This window comes from Xenopus laevis, chromosome 4L (genome assembly GCF_017654675.1).
Source record: "Xenopus laevis strain J_2021 chromosome 4L, Xenopus_laevis_v10.1, whole genome shotgun sequence".
Taxonomy (NCBI): Eukaryota; Metazoa; Chordata; class Amphibia; order Anura; family Pipidae; genus Xenopus; species Xenopus laevis.
The window spans coordinates 120,449,243-120,468,759 of record NC_054377.1 but is presented as its reverse complement, the minus strand read 5'-3'; the positions used below and the strand labels follow the sequence as shown (position 1 = coordinate 120,468,759).

General features: G+C 38.8%; 1 protein-coding gene across 7 annotated transcripts in view; it reads left to right on the top strand.

Annotated features, from left to right (window-relative positions):
• The window catches only part of tmem184b.L (transmembrane protein 184B L homeolog), a 51,170-nt gene that overhangs the window by 22,631 nt on the left and 9,022 nt on the right, over positions 1–19,517 (top strand). For all 7 annotated transcript variants that reach the window (XR_005966768.1, XM_018256602.2, XM_018256601.2 and 4 more), the window contains 6 exons: positions 4,061–4,226; positions 11,896–11,986; positions 15,125–15,200; positions 15,603–15,694; positions 16,488–16,657; positions 17,770–17,964. Coding sequence is in view for 6 of the 7 variants with exons in the window: in XM_018256602.2 (XP_018112091.1) it covers positions 4,061–4,226; positions 11,896–11,986; positions 15,125–15,200; positions 15,603–15,694; positions 16,488–16,657; positions 17,770–17,964 (790 nt within the window). In the remaining variant the exon portion in view is untranslated. The remainder of the gene's footprint in view (positions 1–4,060; positions 4,227–11,895; positions 11,987–15,124; positions 15,201–15,602; positions 15,695–16,487; positions 16,658–17,769; positions 17,965–19,517) is intronic.

Here is a 19,517-nt window from a genome sequence, read left to right as displayed (position 1 = left end):
CTGTTTATTTTAGTATTAAACAGTTTGTTCTTCCATAAAATAAAGGTGCTCTGCCCTTTTCTGCTTTCACCTATTTCCATGTAGTGTAAATCTAAATGTCATATTCTGGGACATGTCAACCTCGGCTACTGAATTTATGAGCTTGTGTACTCGTCTCTGTTTCCCTAACTGGGAAAAGTATGATTTTTTTTTTCTAACCAAACTTGGTGAACCAGGGATCTATGCTAGGGGATAAAATGCATCATGGATTTAGAACACCACAACTGTTTTCATATGGCGTGCTTGCCATGTCAGAGGGCTGTGGCAACAAGGGGGTGTTAGGATCAGTACTAGTACTTGTAGCAGTTATCAAAACACCAGCTGCTTGCCATTTATTGCTTCCCACTGACAGGAATCCTAGTATGCAAAGAATTACAGTTAACTCCTATTTTTATCTTTTAATTGAGGCAGGAGAAGATTTAGAATAAAGTGTTTTATTATTTTTAAAAAAAATGCTAATTTTTTTTTTAAATGAAAACTGCCCGTTGTTTAAAACCGCTAATGTGACTGCTTATATCTATTGTTATTGTAGGGTAAACAGAAACTGGGCGTTGCATACCAGCTGGCTTGGTAATCCTCTTGAAACTGAATATAATAACCGGTCCTGTAAAGAGTATTAGATTCTAATTATTTAGATAAAGGAAGGCAGAATACTGCCTGCTACTGCTATTTGTGATATTATACTCTACATTTTTATGAATATTTAAGTTCACGCGTGTTTGATCTAAAATTTGACACTCGATGACTGAGTTTTTAAGAAGTTTAAATCAATTTATAATAATAATTATACCAACTTAAACTGGAGGTACATGATCAAGGTCTGCTCATTTGCTGAATTTCGGCTTATTTTGTCCACCCAGATGCTGGAACAAATCAGGCAGTTCTGATCGTTGGTCTCTTGACCATACAGTGGGCGTATGGAGATCCTTCACACAGTAATGACATCAGTATGCCAATGTGATCCATTGTGAAACATACCTGATAGATATTTGGCTGATAGCCAGAGGGGCAGCCCCTCCCAAGGTCCCCATGTGCAGGTTAATAAGCTTCCAACTTGAACTGTAGGGGCAAGGTCCGCAGCATTTCGTGGCCTGTGTATAGACCACCTTTATGCTCGCTGCAGAGACCTCACTTCAAAACTGACCTCTAATTCTGCCTCTTAGGAGCACCACTTTTCTCCCTAGCATGTTATGTGCAATTGGTCTTATTATACTGCTGCTTGGAAATGACTGTGTCTGATTTAACAATGAGAAAGATAAGGCATTTTGGCGAGGGCAGATAAAGGCAGTGAATTAGCAAAGCATAGAAACACAGCCATGGGATCTATTATCCATAATATCATAATGCTTTAAGACTACTTGAAAAATAGAATTGCTTTGCCATCAACATGGATTTACTGTAACGCACTTTGTATCCGTATAAGGCACTGTCTTATCAAGGGTAACAATGTAAATTGGTAAAAATAAGTTAGTAGTTTAATTTATTGATTTTAAAGCTTTCTGAGTAATTTTTAGATAATATAACCATGCCTGTATATGAAATGTAAACTCTTTTGCATTGTTAAAGGAGACATTTTGTGTAAAAAATAAGAATATACCAGTGCATTATACTCATTTAGATATAGTAGTGTTTATTAGAAAAGTAGTGTTTTAGGCTGATTTATTGAATATTTCTGCAAAAACCCTAATAATCCCTCCCTTCTCTTCCACTTGCTGCTCCCTGAATTCCCAGTATGTGCAGGGGAGCCAGCGGCTCTCAGCTCACTGCATTGTAGGACAGGAACCAATCAGCAGCTAGCAGGACCTGATGGGGAACTGAAGCCTGTCTGCTTGTGTGACTGCAGGGCTGTGATTGGCTGTCCCCCTCCTATTGTGCTTCTGGCAGGGACTGTTATGATACGCCCACCCCTCATTTGAAACACAGACCAGGACCGGAGAACATCTATAGGGAGCTCAAATAAAGGGGCTATTATATAGATATTAATTTTTAGCACCGTGTAAAAGCAACACCATATATTACTCTTTTTTTTTATTTATCCTATATGTCTCCTTTAATAAAAGAGGTTAACTTTGTAATAGCTGTATTCCTTTAAGATCCTTTATACTCCATAGTAAAGCATTTGACGAGCAAGCATTTTACCCTTGTTTCTGAGTTATTTGGCCACTGGAAAACCCTTACATTAGCGTTTATGGGTAACCTGTCTATTTATAAATACATGTACAAGTAAGATTCAGTTCAGTGAATCAGTTCCTTGAAAGCATACTTGACCTATATATATTATAGCAGAGTCGAGTATTTAATATCATAAGGGCATTTCTGAGTAGTAAAAGAAACAAAAGTGAGAACTAAAAATAACATTTCAGTTCAGAGATAAAGACCATAGCAAAAGCAGACAGGTAAGTTTAAGGAGGATCAAGTGCTAATAATAAGATGTGACATAATACATCCCAGTGTGAGATTAAACCATGTGGCATGTGTGTCTGCCGGATGGGAATCCAATACACCTTCTTATAATCCTGTAAAGCTACAAGATCCACGCTGCTTGCTGTGAGACCTTCTCAATTGCCTTGACTGTTATGGGACACTGATATATGTTCAAATACATCACGATGATCTTCCTGAACGCATACTGCCTACTAAGCTTTTTTGTTTTTTTTTGCTTTGTTTGTACCATCACTTAATTGTTGTTCCAAAATTGTATTATTTTCACTGATTTTAATAATACAGGTATGGGACCTGTTATCCAGAATGCTCGGGACCTGGGGGTTTCCGGATAACTGATCTTTCCGTAATTTGGGTCTTCATGCCTTAAGTCTACTAGAAATGAATTTAAACATTAAATAAACCCAATAGGCTGGTTTTGCTTCCAATAAGGATTAATTATATCTTAGCTGGGATCAAGTACAATAACTGTTTTATTATTAAAGAGAAAAAGGAAAACATTTTTTTTTAAAATTTGGATTATTTGGATAAAATGGAGTCTATGTGAGACAGCCATTCCGTAATTCGGAGCTTTCTGGATATTGGGTTTCTGGATAAGGGATCCTGTACTGTGTTGGAAAACAAACATTTAAAGTGGTTGCTCACTTTTAAATTAAAGGATTTGTTCACCTTTGAGATAACTTTTAGTATGATGTAGAGAGTGATCTTCTGAGACAATTTGCAATTGGTTTTCATTTTGTTTTTATTATTGGTGGTTAAGTTATTAAGCTTTTTATTCAGCAGCTCTCCAGTTTGCAAATTCTGCAATCTGGTTGCTAGGGTCCAAATTACCCTAGTAACCATGCATTAATTTGAATAATACACTGGAATAGGAGAGGCCTGAATAGAAAGATGAGTAATAAAAAGTAGCAATAACAATACATTTGTAGCCTTTCAGAGCATTTGTTTTTAGATGGGGGTCAGTGACTCCCAAAAGCTGGAAAGAGTCAGAAGACGAAGACATAATTAAAAAAAACTATTAAAAAAAATATATATACCATGAAGAGCAATTGACAAGTTGCTTAGAATTGGCTATTCTGTAACATACTAAAAGTTAGCTTAAAGGTGAACAACCCCTTTAAAAATGGTCACACACTGAAACCCTGCAGAGAATATGCATTGGTGTAGTTCAGAATGAGATCATAGTCCAAACACATGCATATATTCAGTGAGGTGAGAATTTGCCAGTTAAATTGCCTCTAATCCTGCACTTCTCCAGAGCTACTTGCCTTTCCAGGCGTAATGAGGAGAGCCCATACTGGTGGCATGATCCTTCAGTGGGCCGAAGTACTGCTCACATTTCAACTCCATGTCTATGGAAGGATCACACTGCCCCTACAAATAGAATCAGTTGTAGATATGGTTCATTGTACTGTTTTGTTTCCATTCCTTTTCTGGAGTGCAAAATGAACCTTCTGTAGGATGATGTGCCATTTCAACTTAAGTATTTGCAACTCTAAATAATTTTAAAATAACTGCTTCCCACAAAGTTGCCCTATTTATACTGATTTTACAAATGTTTCTTCATTATTTCCCCTAGATCTACATGCACCTGCGCTCTTACAGCTGTCCCAATGAACAGCGCCACATTGTGCGGATCCTCTTCATTGTCCCAATATATGCCTTCGACTCTTGGCTCAGCCTCCTCTTCTTCACTAATGACCAGTACTACGTTTACTTTGACACAGTGCGGGATTGCTATGAAGGTAAGTGTCTGCTTCCCCCTGCCCTGGGTGTCAAGCAGATGCCTACAGTACAGTAATATATTTATGTACTGGGAAGACTTACCATAAAGCTTGGTAAATATGTACCCTGGAGGAAGCTTCGTCTAAATGAACACAGATATATTTGTGTGTGTGTCATCCTGTTGCCATGTTGGGTACATGGCTGCTATTCATCTCATCTGCACATCCAATGGGGGATGGTAGTTCTTCAGGTTATTCCAGCAAGGGTTCACGTTGTAATTCTAATGAACCCCATTGACTACCATAATAGAGTTGGAAAAGATAAATATTTTTATGGGATCGGTTAACCTGGAAACCCATTATTCAGAAAGCTCCGAATTACGGGAAGGCCATCTGCCTTAGGCTCCATAATTATATGCAAATAATTCAAATGTGTCATTGTAAAAATTAAAATGTACCTTGAAAAAAGTTCTGTTGGGTTTAATTGATGTTTAAATGATTTTTTAGTAGACTCCAGGTGCCAAGAATTCTGGATAACTGGCCCCATACATGTATTAGGGGCACAGCAGTGTTAGGGTAGAACTCCACAGTGCGGCTTGAGCCGACACGTCTCCGTGTGACAACGCATGCGACGTGGCTCGAGCCACACCATGGAGTTCTACCCTTAAACTTATGCCCCCTCATATAGGGGCATATTTACTAAAGGGTGAAGTGACTAACGCTGGCGAAAATTTGCTAGTGAAGGAGATAGACTGCATTTCTACTTTGCACTCTAACGCCAGACGAATTTTCGCTCTGGCGAATGGACGTAACTACGCAAATTCACTAAGATGCGGATTTTACTGAACGTTACCTCTTGCACCAGACTTGCCTTCACCACCTCAGACCAGTCAACGTGCAATAGAGTAGATAGGAGTTCCTCCAAAACAATTAGAAAATTTTTCTAAGTCTCAAACGCTGGCGACTTTTCAGTTTTTCAGGGCGATAGGCTGCAAAAGATCTTAAATTTTTTTTTAGGGTACCCGGCTTCCCCCTTACATTTCCTTACATATGGCACATAAACTATACACTGGGCTCATGTGTAGGGCAATATAATTCTATTTAATTTTATTAAGGTTTCCCGGGCTTGTGTAGTGTAATGTATTTGCTGCAACATATACGTCCATTGAAATTTAACTTCCCGCCGTATGCAAATTAGCCAACGCTAGCGCAACTTTGCTTCCCTTGCCGAATTAACGCTAGCGAAAAGTAGCCATCGTTCGGCGCCCTGGATGCAACTTTGCATTTTAGTGACCATAAAACATTTCTGTGAGGGGAAGTATCTGTTGCACAGTCACTAAGAAGTTCCTTAAGACGAAATAAATGGGATGAAGTAAAGGCAGAAGCTGCTGCCATCCATCTGCAAGCTGTGGCATGAGCTCAAGTTTCAGTAGGACATAGCACAGGCTACACTAGGGCTTAGCAGCAAGGAAACTGATGACCTTGCATGCCCCAATGAAAGCCAATAGAAAATCTGCTACAGAACTGCAAAGTTGCGCTTCATTATCAATTCCGAGCATGAGGGCATATTGGGCCATTGTATTGCAGAGGGTATACACAGCATCAATTTATTGCAGAAAGTACAAGCTTGAATTTCTGGCTTTCTTACTGTGTTGGCCATGCAAAGCATATCATACCTTTCAAAAAGCTTCATTTGCTCTAATATACTCCATTGTTCAGTCTGGATTTCTTGAGAGTGGGACTGTGTAATATCTCACTTCCCCTCCTATGTCTAGCCAATGGTCTCTGATTAGAATAAATCTTGCAAATAATTATTGCATTTCAAAAGAGATGGGGCCTTGCGGTATGCTGCTCAATCACAGATAAGGGCATACTAAACTCCTGCAAATACTGCACAGGGGGCCAAGGAGGATCCTCCAAGATGGTAGGGCAGAAATCAAAGATAGAGGCCTGGTAGACCAGGAATGGGTGCATCATTAACATGATTCAAAATATTTCAGCAGGTGGAAATGTAGCAGTTGGCATCAGGGTAAAGATACCTTTTAGTAGATACCAATCTTTACTCTCCTGCTAAGAGTTCAAGTGCTGTACCAGAGAGCAAGCTCAGGGGTTTAAGAAAATGTCATACATTCACCTTCTATTTCAAGATAATAAATATACTGGCCAAAACTATTTCAAGATAATAAATATACCGGCCAAAACCAAAGTACCACTGACTGAACCCGTATGCCTCTGGGAGCCTTGCATAGTTATAAAGGGTGACTTCTAAAACAAGCCAACGCTTGGGGGCTGATTCACTAAGCTCGAGTGAAGGATTCGAATGAAAAATACTTCGAATTTCGAAGTATTTTTTTGGTACTTCGACCATCGAATTGGTTAAATTCGTTCGAATTCGAACGAAATCGAACGAATCGAACGAAAAATCGTTCGACTATTCGACCATTCGATAGTCGAAGTACTTCCCCTTTAAAAAAAACTTCGACCCCCTACTTCGGCAGGTAAAACCTACCGAAGTCAATGTTAGCCTATGGGGAAGGTCCCCATAGGTTTGCTAATCTTTTTTTGATCGAAGGATTTTCCTTCGATCGTTGAATTAAAATCGTTCGAATCGTTCGATTTGAACGATTTAATCGTTCGATCGAACGAAAAATCCTTCGATCGTGCGATCGAAGGATTAGCGCTAAATCCTTCGACTTCGATATTCGAAGTCTAAGGATTTCAATTCGAGGGTCGAATTTCGAAGTATTTTTAACTTCGAAATTCGACCCTTAGTGAATCTGCCCCTTGGTGTTTGCAAAAAAAAATGTTAAAAAATAAAAAACACCCAAACAGCTGGCAATGAGGAGTGTGGCCCAATTACATTGGTCCATAACAAGACTGCTGGAAGCATTGCTTTATGTTTACCCACCCCCATCCTCATTATTCTAATCTACTCTATCACCGTCATTGTCATGAGACGTGATATTGCATTTTTACCACCGTGCCTGTGTCCCTGATCATCATGTGTCGCTCCATGAATTTTCACTGTCCCAGTGTTTCTCTGAAAAAGTGATTATAAGGGGTTTGTTTGAACATTTGAGACTGCATGGGGCAGGTGTCACGTAGTGGTCATGCTGCCATGGGAACACCAGTAAATATATAGAATATATGTCATCATTCTGTTGCCTAGCAGCAGTTCTGTATCCTCGGTCCCCAGGGAGTTCTCAGAAGCCGAGGATATGTGCAAAAGGTCTTCTATGTAAACAGGCATGTTTTTAAAGGAAAACTATAACCCCAAAATGAATAAATTAAGCAATAAATAGTTTATATCAAATTAAGTGGCATATTAAAGAATCTTACCAAACTGGTATATATGTATTAAGTAAATCTTGCCTTTTTACATCTCTTGCCTTGAACCACCATTTTGTGATGGTCTGTGTGTTGCCTCAGAGATCACCTGACCAGAAATACTACAACTCTTAACTGTAACAGGAAGAAGTGTGGAAGCAAAAGACACAACTCTGTCTGTTAATTGGCTCATGTGACCGAACGTGTATGGGTTGTTTGGTTGTTTGTGTGCACCGTGAATCATATCATCCCAGGGGGCTGCCCTTATTTTTTTAAAATGGCAATTTTCTATTTAGGATTACCCAATGGCACATACTACTAGAAAAGTATATTATTATGAGAATGGTTTATTTACATGAAACAGGATTTAACATACGAGCTGTTTTATGCAATATATTTTATGGAGACCTACATTGTTTGAGGGGTATAATTTTCCTTATGGCCAGTAATCCGGTGCCTGCCGTACTCTGAGCTGATTTACTGCTTGAACCTGTGAGCCAACAGTCATTCCACACCCATGCGTTATTCATTATTCATCTCCTTCCTTCTTGCAGCACAGTTTATTGACTGCCCCAAAACTATACTCATCCTTTACTCACTTACTGTACTACATTATAAAAAGGGATTCTATGTTGGAACCCAAAGCTGGTGCCCATAATGTGAAACATATTCAAACAATAAGAAATAGTTATTAAATGGAGGTGCATATTTAGTTTTAAACTACTTATTGGGATGTGAAGCTGAGTCCCCAGACTTAAGCAGGGTCATCTGAGGGAAAGGCTGAGAAACCTGGTATAGAGCTTTTTTTTTTTGCTGTGTAATCTCATGAGGAAAAATACAGCAAGCCGCTCCTGTTAGTATGCATAAACAAGATGTGCAGATAAAATCAGCTTCCTGGTAAAATAACGCATACTAGTATCATTTACTGTAAACCATATTGAAATAAGCGCACTGTTTTCCCCATAGATTAATAATGTGTCATTTTTCTATCTGCCTACATCACCTTTCCAACCAGTCACTTTGTCAGCAGAGATAAGCAAATATGAGACTGCATCATGTGCTATCAAGATCAAGCGCCACCCGGTTGCCGTTACACACAACATTCCTTAGCCGTTTAATGAATCTGGGTATAAGGATGAAATATGTTACACAGGAATACTACCTGTTCTCTATTAGTTTCTTTAAATTCTCCCTATAGTTCTGTGAGATAACCCTCTGGACCTAGATCTAACAGTATCATGGAGGGTTGCTCACACTGTCTGGCTGGATCTCTGTTAAAAGGGACATTACACTCCCCCCCCCCTTTGTGTTAAGTGAGAAAAATATCTATTTACTGGTATGTTGATTAGATCGATTATAAAAGGTATCTGACTTGTGTCAGAGTATTTGTAGTTATTGATTAGAGAAAAAAGAAATCCCTTCCTTATCAATTAAAGCGTGTTTTAAGACCACTGGAACGACTTATTTACAAAAAACTGGATGATATATACCACTTATTAATAATGAAAAACTGTATTATATTTGAAAAATCAAAAGGTTGCCTCCATGAACAATAATCCTGTGTGTTTCTAAGGTGCTAGGGCAATAAGTTCATTATCTTCCTCGCCTGAGGCTAAAAAGTAAAAATTGTTCAGCTACTGTTTAAAGTGAGTGATAAATTGATAGATAATCAATGAAGTTAAATTATGGGGTTATAAAACCTTCACAATTCATTACCACCGCTATATACAACTTAAAGTTTTTGCGGGGTTAGGGATGCACGGAACCCTCTATTTTGGATTCGAATCCTTCATGAAAGGTTCGGCCAAATACCGAACCGAAAAAGGGGAACCCATTTTTTTACTGCCTTGTTTTTGGACAAAAAGTCACACAATTTCCATCTCGCCCCTAATTTGCATATACAAATTCGGATTCGGTTCAGCTGAATCTGAATCCTGCTGAAAAAGGCCGAATCCTGGCCCGAATCCCGAACCGAATCCTGGATTCAGTGCATCGCTAGTTAAAATGGTGTAGAATCAATAAATTATAAAGTGAATAAGTGCTAAGATTAGAATTCCCAATTCATTCAGAAAATGTATGTAATTGCTCAGATTTCATCGGTAAGTAGGAAAAGGAAATGATAGAATGTGGAGAAGTCCTGTGGTAACTGTCTTACCTTTTTCTATCTTCGGGACCCCACAAAGATGGAGAAGTCAGAGCTTCTGGGACTGTGGTCTCAAAATAACATTAACTGACTTGTGTAAAGAGCTAACTTTCCTATAAAACCACAAATCCAAGAGCACTTAGTAAGGAAAACAGATTGATAGAGTTTAGAGTCGATTTCTTGAGCAAGAACAAAGAAACTTTTTTTTTTTTTTTAAAAAAAAACACCAAGGTTTCTAGTAAAATGGTATGAGCCGTCAGTATATATATCTGGTGCCGACACGCGCTTCGCAAAAGCTTTTTCATAGGCAATGGGAATAAGCATTTCTCTCCCCCCCCCCCCCCCCCCCCGAAGTTATAATAGTCACATGCCTAGGGCGCAAAGGGGAAGGGATGTCAAGCACGTACTTCTTCTCCCTGGATGCCCTTAGTATCTGAAGAGTTCAACCGCACAGCACTCCTACCTCTCCGTAGTTTACAAGTATCTTCAAAATGCAAAATTGCTTAGAATTTGCTTTCATTATGTAAACAGCCCCTTAAAGGGGGCCTGTCATCCTGACATAAAAATCTGTACAATAAGTCCTTTTTAATTTAAACATCAAATATTGCCTGCCTCTTCTCTATGCCTTAGAACATGTACAGTTTTAGATGTAATGTTAGATGTATCCTAATATGCCCCATGCTATCTGCAGTGGTGCAAAGCACATTTAGTAGGCCCTAAACCATCTTTTTTTGTGTGCCATCTTTGGCATACGCTGCAATGGTTGAAACAGTCACAGAGAAGTTCTATGAAAATTATTGAAAGTAATTTCAAGGTTGTGCTAAACAGGCACAAAAAAGTACTCTGTGGGACTTGTGTACAATACAGCACATGCATTGCTGGGTTGGGTTTTCAACTTAGCGTTAACTTTTAGCATTATATGGACAACAGTATTCTAAGGCAGTTTGCGATCATTCATTTTTTATTTGCTTTTTTTTGTACTGAAGCGTTCAGGCTTAGAATATTATTATTATTATTAATATTAATATAACTGCTGCATCTGGTTGCTAGACCTTAATTACCCTAACAACCAGGAAGTAGTTAGGAAGTCCGAATGCGATATGACTACATATTATGAATAACAAAACTAAAGCCTATATGGCTGCATATTATGAAGAGCAAAACTGAAGTAATGGTTTCTAATGCTGATGTGACTGTCCCACCATCCAGACGGCAGTTTCAGTTGCAGGATGGTGATTGTGTATAACATACTAATTGTTCATCCAAAGGTGAAATTCCCTTATAAGGCTCACAGAATGAGGTCCACAAGCTGTGGTTCCTGCATTGCTCCCTTTATGTCTGTGTTGATAAGGAAATTTCCCTAGAAACATCAGGAGGTAAAGTCATGCATTTCAAGCTGGTTTGTGTGTCCTGTAAGTTCTCTATTTCTGGAACTAGCCGCGTAACAGCATTTTTTTTTATTAAAGAATAGTCTAAATGCGTTTGCCATGTTAGCAGATGTGCAGGCAAAAAACCCTCCATGTGCCTTTTGATTAAATGAACTTTCCATGTCTACGGCAGGTTACATGGCTGCAGACTGAAACTGAGTAGAATCAGATAGTGCTGGCAGCAGGCAAATTGGCCAGTTTGTTTTCTTGTTAAATACAAACTAACTACACTCTACTGTGGCCGGCAGTGATGAACACATCCCTCTTACTCCTCTGTGGGGTGTAGAGTAAAGTGAATCCTTCTGAAATCCTAATGTCTCATGCCATACACACAGCACTGCCTAGATACCAAAAATGAGAGTTTTGATTCTCCCATAAGGCATCGTGGGCGGAGACACAAATCACTCCTTTATGTCCCTTTGGGTGTAGAGTAAAAATACAAAATATATTCAAAAATTACAGAATTAAAAGTTCCAGTGTATCATTTGTTTACTGGCATTTACAGTAAAAGAACAATGTTATTTTGGTGGTTGTGTGCAGCATTTTGTGAGTATGTATATCATGACAAAACGCTGATTTTTTTTTTTTTTTTTTTTACATTTTTGAGAATGCACTTAACAGTGATATCTTATCTGACTTGTCTTTATACACAAATAAGATTGGAAGGGGAATAGTATGGTTGTACCTTGAACATGATCTCTGCATGCCGCATATCATCTTTGTGGAAACAAATGCCTTGTTATATTTTGTGGTATATATGTGTTCTCAGTACTGTGCTCCATGTCTTCTGCAGCATTTGTCATCTACAACTTCCTGAGCCTTTGTTATGAATACCTTGGGGGTGAGAGCAACATCATGACAGAGATCCGTGGGAAGCCTATTGAGTGAGTATTCAGTGTCTTACCTGCTGCTGATCTTTTTCTTCCCGACTTGCTTTATTCAACGCCACAATCAACTGAGAGAGTCTATAGGGGAACACATTGCTTCATTAATCACTATATACACTCTGTAGATTACTGTTTATCTGTGGCATTTTGATTGTCTGGCTTATCTCTTATAAGTGAAGGATCTACATTGACTTCATTTGCTAAATGCAGAGAATGTTTCAATCATATGGATTGTAAATATTTTAGGCTGAGGGCACACAGAGCCTTGGCTCTGCTCAATGTCGGACTGGGGGCCACCAGAAAATCTTAGTTTGAGGGCCCACTTTCCAAACTATTATACCTCCTTTCCTCACTCAATCTCTTTAGTCTCCTAGTCTCTTTTCTCTACATCCTATACTCTGTTCTTCCATTATTAAGCCTCTTTGTTCCCATAAAGAAATAGGGAATAACCACGAAATAGGCCAAATAGTTAGAAGCAAGAGGCCCACTGACACCTGAGTTTTCCTGGTATCCCAGTGGGCCAGTCAGACAGTGGTTCGGCTGCTCTCAGCCTGCGATTTTTATTTTTTCTTTGCAGTAGTGAAATGGATCTGCTCCCTTCCGAGTTTTCATCCTGACCTTTGCTCCATTCCATGTGCCTGCACACACGCAGAAGCTGCTCTTTTCGGTGCAGATGAACGGAGCAGATCCGCTTCTCTCAGCCTGCAACAAAAAAAACACAGGCTGAGAGCAGCGGAGCCAACGATTTGCATATCTTTCTTTTATTCATTAATAGGTGAAATTAGAGTTCCTTCCTTCTGGATATGGATTTGTCTGAAAAATCCACATTTTTTTTTTTTTTTTTTTTTTCGGACAAAAAAAAAATCCCAGCTTTAAGGGGCACTGTTTCTAGTTGTGAAATATTTCCATTTTATTTATAACTACATTCCTGCCTGGATCAATTTATGTTTCCAGGTTCTTCTTTGATCTGTGCTGTGCTGCAACACATGGGGAAGCAAGATCAGAGCGCACTGCCAGGGTTACATTTGTCTAATTAGTACTCAGCAGCATTCCCTTTAATGATATCTTGTTTGCATAAAAATACATATTAAGTGCTCTGTTATAAAGATAGATGAAATCTATAAAGCATGAAGGAACTGCTGCTTTTTGAAAGTAAAGACTGAGAGTTAACCATTTGATTGTTTTCTTACGCAGACACTGTAGGTTTATTTCAATCATATTCCATTTACATTTGCTACTCGGTAGGGCGAAGCACACCCTTTAGGTTTTCCAGTATTCGCTATGGTGACCTATGGCTGATCAGGAGACCATCACCTTTTTAGAATGTAGAACTTTTAAAGGAACAGTAACACCAAAAAAATAAGAGTTTTAAAGAAATTAAAATATCATGTACTGTTGTTTATATAAACAAGCTGCTGTGTAGCAATGGTGGAAATTGAAAAAAGACTATATGGCACAGGTTAAATAATGGATAACGGATAACACCATTATGTTCTACAGAGCTTATCTGCTGTGTAACCTGAACCTTTTCTTCTTTGAATTGCTGCCGCCATCACTACAGCAGCTTATTTATATAAACAATAGTAGTGTTTCTGAAAGCCTAGAGTCTTGCGCGGGTCCATTTTTTGGAACCTACAATTTCGCAACCCGGACCCGCATTCTTACCCGTTTGGACCAGCTACCCGACCCACAAGTACCTTATCCACAACCCGGACCCACGGACCGCTGACCATCAAGAATCAGAAAGTGCTGTCATTGCAAACCTGAAGTGACATAATCGGAAGTAGAAATGATCAGAAAAAAGGAGTAAAAATCGATATTGAGAAGGCCTGCAGCCGCGGGTTTTTGCGGGTTACCCGTGTGTACCTGACCCTCTGCAGGACTCTATCTGAACCAAACACACCAGTTTTACCAGTGCAGGGCAACACTGCATTATATTTTTATTACTTTAAAATAGGGATGCACCGAATCCAGGATTCGGTTCGGGATTCGGCCAGGATTCGGCCTCATGATACTTCTTGACCTTCCTACACTATTCAAGTGATTTTTAACTCTTGCTTGAAAAATATGTAAACCATTAAAAAAAAGAGAATTTATAATATTATAATATTGCCCAGGGTGCTTTTATAAGCACTTTTGAAATGTACATATTTTTTCCAGTTTCAAAGCTATTAAGTTATTTATTTACTAATATAATGTATTTTTTCACTGTCCCCTTTGAAACTGTTAGGAAAATATTTCAAAAGGACCTGTTTCATCTTGCTCTGCTCTGAAAAGAGATAGGAAAGGCCATCTGAGATTTCTGATTTCTTTCCTGAGCTGAACTACAGGAATAGTTATAGGTATATCTCTCCAACTGTGCAGTCAGAGGAACTGACAAGAAGGTGCCACTTCTACAAATGTCTAAAAATAATAAAACCGTTTAATAGCTTTGAAACAGAAAAACATTTAAATTGCAAAAATGCTTTGGGTACGGCCACAAGGGGCTGATTCTCAGCCTACACTCAAGTATAAGTGTTGGAACCAAAATCCACTCCAAGCCAGATGCAGTGGCTCACGGTTCAGACACAACAAAGTTAATCGGAGCATAGGGGCTGATTTTTTGCCTGCGTATATCCACAGTCCAATAATCAGTCCTGTGTGGTTGGACACTTAAGGTCCCCATAGATGCAAAGATTTTAATTTGGTAGCGGTCGATTTCAGTGCAATCCAACTAATCTGTCAAATTATCGTGAGGTTAGTGGGAATCTAACGATCGCGCATTTTACGATTTTTCATATTGGCTCCAGGGCAATCTATCTATATTTGCAGGGCCAAGCAGGCAGCTACCCTCCGTTTTCCTGCAATATCGCAGCTTTAGAAATGTACCTAGAGCAATTTTACATAATTTTATTAATAAAGGTTTTAGGCTACACCTGAATTCAAGATGATAAACAAATTATGTGTGGTTTAGTATCACTTAATGGATCTGTGGCTGGAATATATTCTCTTATATAACTTTAAAAAAAATCTCTTACAAATAAAATAAATATATTTTTAATACTAATAAACTTAACATTTGACATAGTTCGGATACAAACACCTTTATTACTGTATACGTCACATTATATGCCTTGTTTGGTTTTGTAATTTTAGGTCCAGCTGTATGTATGGTACGTGCTGCCTCTGGGGAAAGACTTATTCTATTGGCTTTCTGCGTTTCTGTAAACAGGTAAGCTCATTGATCAAGTCCCTAACATTAAATGGCCACTGCGTTGTTTCCTTTTCTCTTTTGTGTTTATCTCATAGCAAGTAAAAGAGTTGATTTTATATTATTCTTTTGCTTCATCCTAGCTTTTGTGATAGTTTTACGGACTCCTGTTGTAGGAGGCGTCTTGGCTAAACTACCATTGTCTCAAGTTGGCCAAGTACAGCCTTCTTTATGCCCTCCTATTGTGTTATAATGCTACTCTGAGGTTGTGGCAAGCACGATGGGGTCATATAAATTCTATATTCCATAGCAGGCAATGTAAACAAGCTTTCCCCCTTGTAGGTGGCTTGAGGTCTTCCCCCCCCCCCATCCGAGAAGCAGTACATCTGATTATGACACATTCTTTGTTTTGTGCTCTGACAGGCTACTCTGCAGTTCTGTGTAGTGAAACCATTAATGGCAGCTGTAACAGTGATTCTCCAGGCCTTTGGGAAGTACAGGGATGGTGATTTTAAGTAAGTTACTTGTTTGCCTTACTGTTGCATGTAATGCCATAATATCAAATGGAGAAGAAAGTGCTGCTTGTACTGGTATAAAGGTGCAGCTGTTTGTATTTAAAAGGTTATTACCTTTTAGTATGTTGCTTACATATTTACCCATACAGATACTGGACCTGTTGTCCAGAATGCTCAGGACCTATGGTTTTCCAGATAATGGATCTTTCCGTAATTTGGATCTTAATACCTTCAGTCTACTAGAAAATCATGTAAACATTAAATAAACCCAATGGGCTGGTTTTGCTTCCAATAAGGATTAACTATATATTTGTTTGGATCAAGTACAAGGCACTGTTCTATTGCTACAAAAAAAATAATAATTTCTAAACACTTGGTTTATTTTATTATAATGGAGCCTATGGTAGAAGGCCTTTCCGTATTTTGGAACTTTCTGGATAACGGGTATCCTGATAACGGATCCCATACCTGTATAAGCTTAAACCGTGATTTGCAGGAAGCTACTATATGTATGTATATGTATATTCCTTTGGAACTCTCCCTGGAGCCACAGTAGAGGTGTGACTACCCCCAGCAGCTATGTGCTTCTGTTGCATTCTCCAAATACCACACCAAGTGTCCTTTGTTTGTTTTTATATAACGTTTCTGTATAAGCGGAGTTTTCCTCAGAAAAAGATTATACCAGTCAACTATAAATATTGGACTGTACCTCTGTGTTGTCAGCGAGCATACGGTACTATGACTCTGGACTCATTCCTGTAAGCGAGATTCATGTTGGACTTTATATTTTCAGTGTGGCAAGTGGTTACCTCTACGTGGCCATTATCTACAACATCTCAGTCAGCCTGGCGCTCTACGCTCTCTTTCTCTTCTACTTTGCCACAAGGGAGCTGCTCAGCCCATACAGCCCTGTTCTTAAGTTCTTTATGGTGAAATCAGTCATCTTTCTCTCCTTCTGGCAAGGTAAGTGGCACAGAGACCCACAAAAGACCTTCTTTTATTGCATCTTGGCCTGATCTTCAGCAAGCAGTATAATAATATTATACTGATATAATACACAAAAGCCATGAATATCCTGTAAATTATATCCTTATAAACGGTGAGTTCTGATGTCATCAGTTATAAACGGTGAGTTCTGATGTCAATTCTGTCACATGACTCACTGAAATTTGTGTATTATAATAAATAAAGTACCCCCAGTTGCAAAATATGAGGATATTAGAAGTTACCTCGGAGTTCCATGACCTGTATAAAAACACTCGGCCTTCGGCCTCGTGTTTTTATATGGTCATGAAACTCCTCGGTAACTTATAATATCCTTATATTTTACAAGAGGGGGTACTTTATTCACTATATATTTCTGAGATACTCTCTGTTCATTAGTTATTGCGGTGCTTTTACTAAAAAAACAGACTTGATTGGTTTAACAATAGCAAAAGCTTAGCCAAATAATATACGTCATACATTTGTTCCTTAACGGTGAAAAACAGTGCAAATAATTTATTCCTGCACCATAAAGGCCCTAGAAATGCCAAATACTTGCTGCTAGTCCAAATAGGGACAACAAAATAACCAATTACAGCCCTTATTAGGCACCCCTAAGAACTTTCTTCAAGCTTGTGTTGCTCCCAAACTTTTTAAAATAAAATGTGGCTCATGGGTGAAAAAGGTTGGGTACCTACATTCTATTTGTTACTGTATATTTGCTTGTAGCTGGGGAAATGCTGGGGAGTCTCCCTATGGAGCCTTTAAGGGCTGTTGCACACTATTGCCCTAGTGTCCATAAAAACCAAATGAGACATTGCAGAATTAGTATAGGCTTCAGGTAAACTTGCAAAATAGGCCACTTACCCCTTATTATTGCTTGTTGGTCACTGAAGATGCTGTACATTAGTGTATAAAAATGTATATGTTCCATGTATAGTTTTTTGTAGGTAATCACACAGTAGTGCCATGAGACCTAGGATTGCCATAAAATATAATGGGTAAAAAGCTTCCATGCATGTGAATATAATGGCATCAGTTGGACAAGCCATAATGAATATTGCTGTATTTGCTTTTCTCCTCTACTTTAGGAATGCTGCTAGCCATAATGGAGAAGTGTGGAGCCATCCCCAAAATCGACTCTGCAGAAGTGTCAGTGGGAGAGGGAACAGTGGCTGCTGGATACCAGAACTTCATCATCTGCGTGGAAATGTTTTTTGCTGCTATTGCTTTACGCTACGCTTTTACTTACAAGGTTTACTTGGACAAGCGTCTGGATGCCCAGGGTAGGTATAGTGCTCTCAACTGTGTGACTTCACAAGTAGCATCTAGTAAATGTTCAAGTATGCCTCAGAACTCTAGTCTCATATAATAGCCCTTAACCTGCTACCCCTTGCCATGTTAGTTGCTATAAAGGGTTTACTCTAGGATTGCTGTAAAATGTTTACTGCTGAATTGTGGCCATTGTAGGGGAAATGCTTATGCCATCCACTTTTTATGGTATCTCTTGTTAAAGGCATGTGTAGCCTTAAGGGGTGCTCCTGCTGCTTCTAACCATGATCCCATTGAAAAAATTCCAAATCAAGGGAATGATTTACCCATCTTTGGTGAAATCTAAAAGAGGCCATAACCATATAAATGCTCAATGCCTCAGGGCAAGAGCTTTTATAAAGGCCGTGGAACAATTTAGTGCCTTCCAATAAATATACAGTTGTGCTCATAAGTTTACATACCCTGGCAGAATTCATGATTTCTTAACAAATTTTCAGAGAATATGAATGATAACACAAAAACTTTTCTTTCACTCATGGTTAGTGGTTGGCTGAAGTCATTTATTGTCAAACAACTGTGTTTACTCTTTTTAATTCATAATCACTACACAAACTACCCAAATGTCCCTGATCAAAAGTTTACATACCCTGGTGATTTGGCCTGAAAACATGCACACAACTTGTCACAAAAGAGTTTGAATGGCTATTAAAGGTAACCGTCTTCGCCGGTGATCTGTTTGCTTGTAATTAGTGGGTGTGTATAAAAGGTCATCTTTCATCCAGTGCTGCACTGATGTTTTTTGTATTCTAATTCATGGGGAAAGCAAAAGAATTGTTAAAGGATCTGCGGTGAAAGGGATATAAGAAAATATCAAGGAATTGAGAATGTCAATCAGCATTGTTCAAACTCTAATTAAGAAGTGGAAAATTAGGGGTTCTGTTGAAACCAAACCACAGTCAGGTAGACCAACTAAAATTTCAGCCACAACTGCCAGAAAAATTGCTCGGAATGCAAGGAAAAACTCACAAATAACTTCAGGTAAAATACAAAAAATACTGGAGGAAAATTTGCACTCATCAGCCCAGAAGCTGCGCATGGGACGTACTTGGACATTCCAACATGACAATGATCCAAACACAAGGCCAAGTCGACAGCAAAATAAAGTGAAGGTTCTGGAGTGGCCATCTCAGTCTCCTGACCTCAATATCATTGAGCCACTCTGGAGAGACTTCAAACGTGCAGTTCGTGCAAGACAGCCCAAGAATTTACGGGAACTGGAGGCTTTTTGCCAGGAAGAATGGGCAGCTTTACTGTCGGAGAAGATAAAGAGCCTCATCCACAATTACCACAAAAGACTTCAAGCTGTTATTGAAGTTAAAGGGGGCGATCAGGGTCATTTGGGTAGTTTTGTAGTGATTATAATTTAAAAAGAGTAAACACAGTTGTTAGACAATAAATCACTTCAGTCAACCACTAACCATGAGTGAAAGAAAAGTTTTTGTGCTATCATTCATAGTCTCTGAAAAATGGTTACGAAATCCTAAATTCTGCCAGGGTATGTAAACTT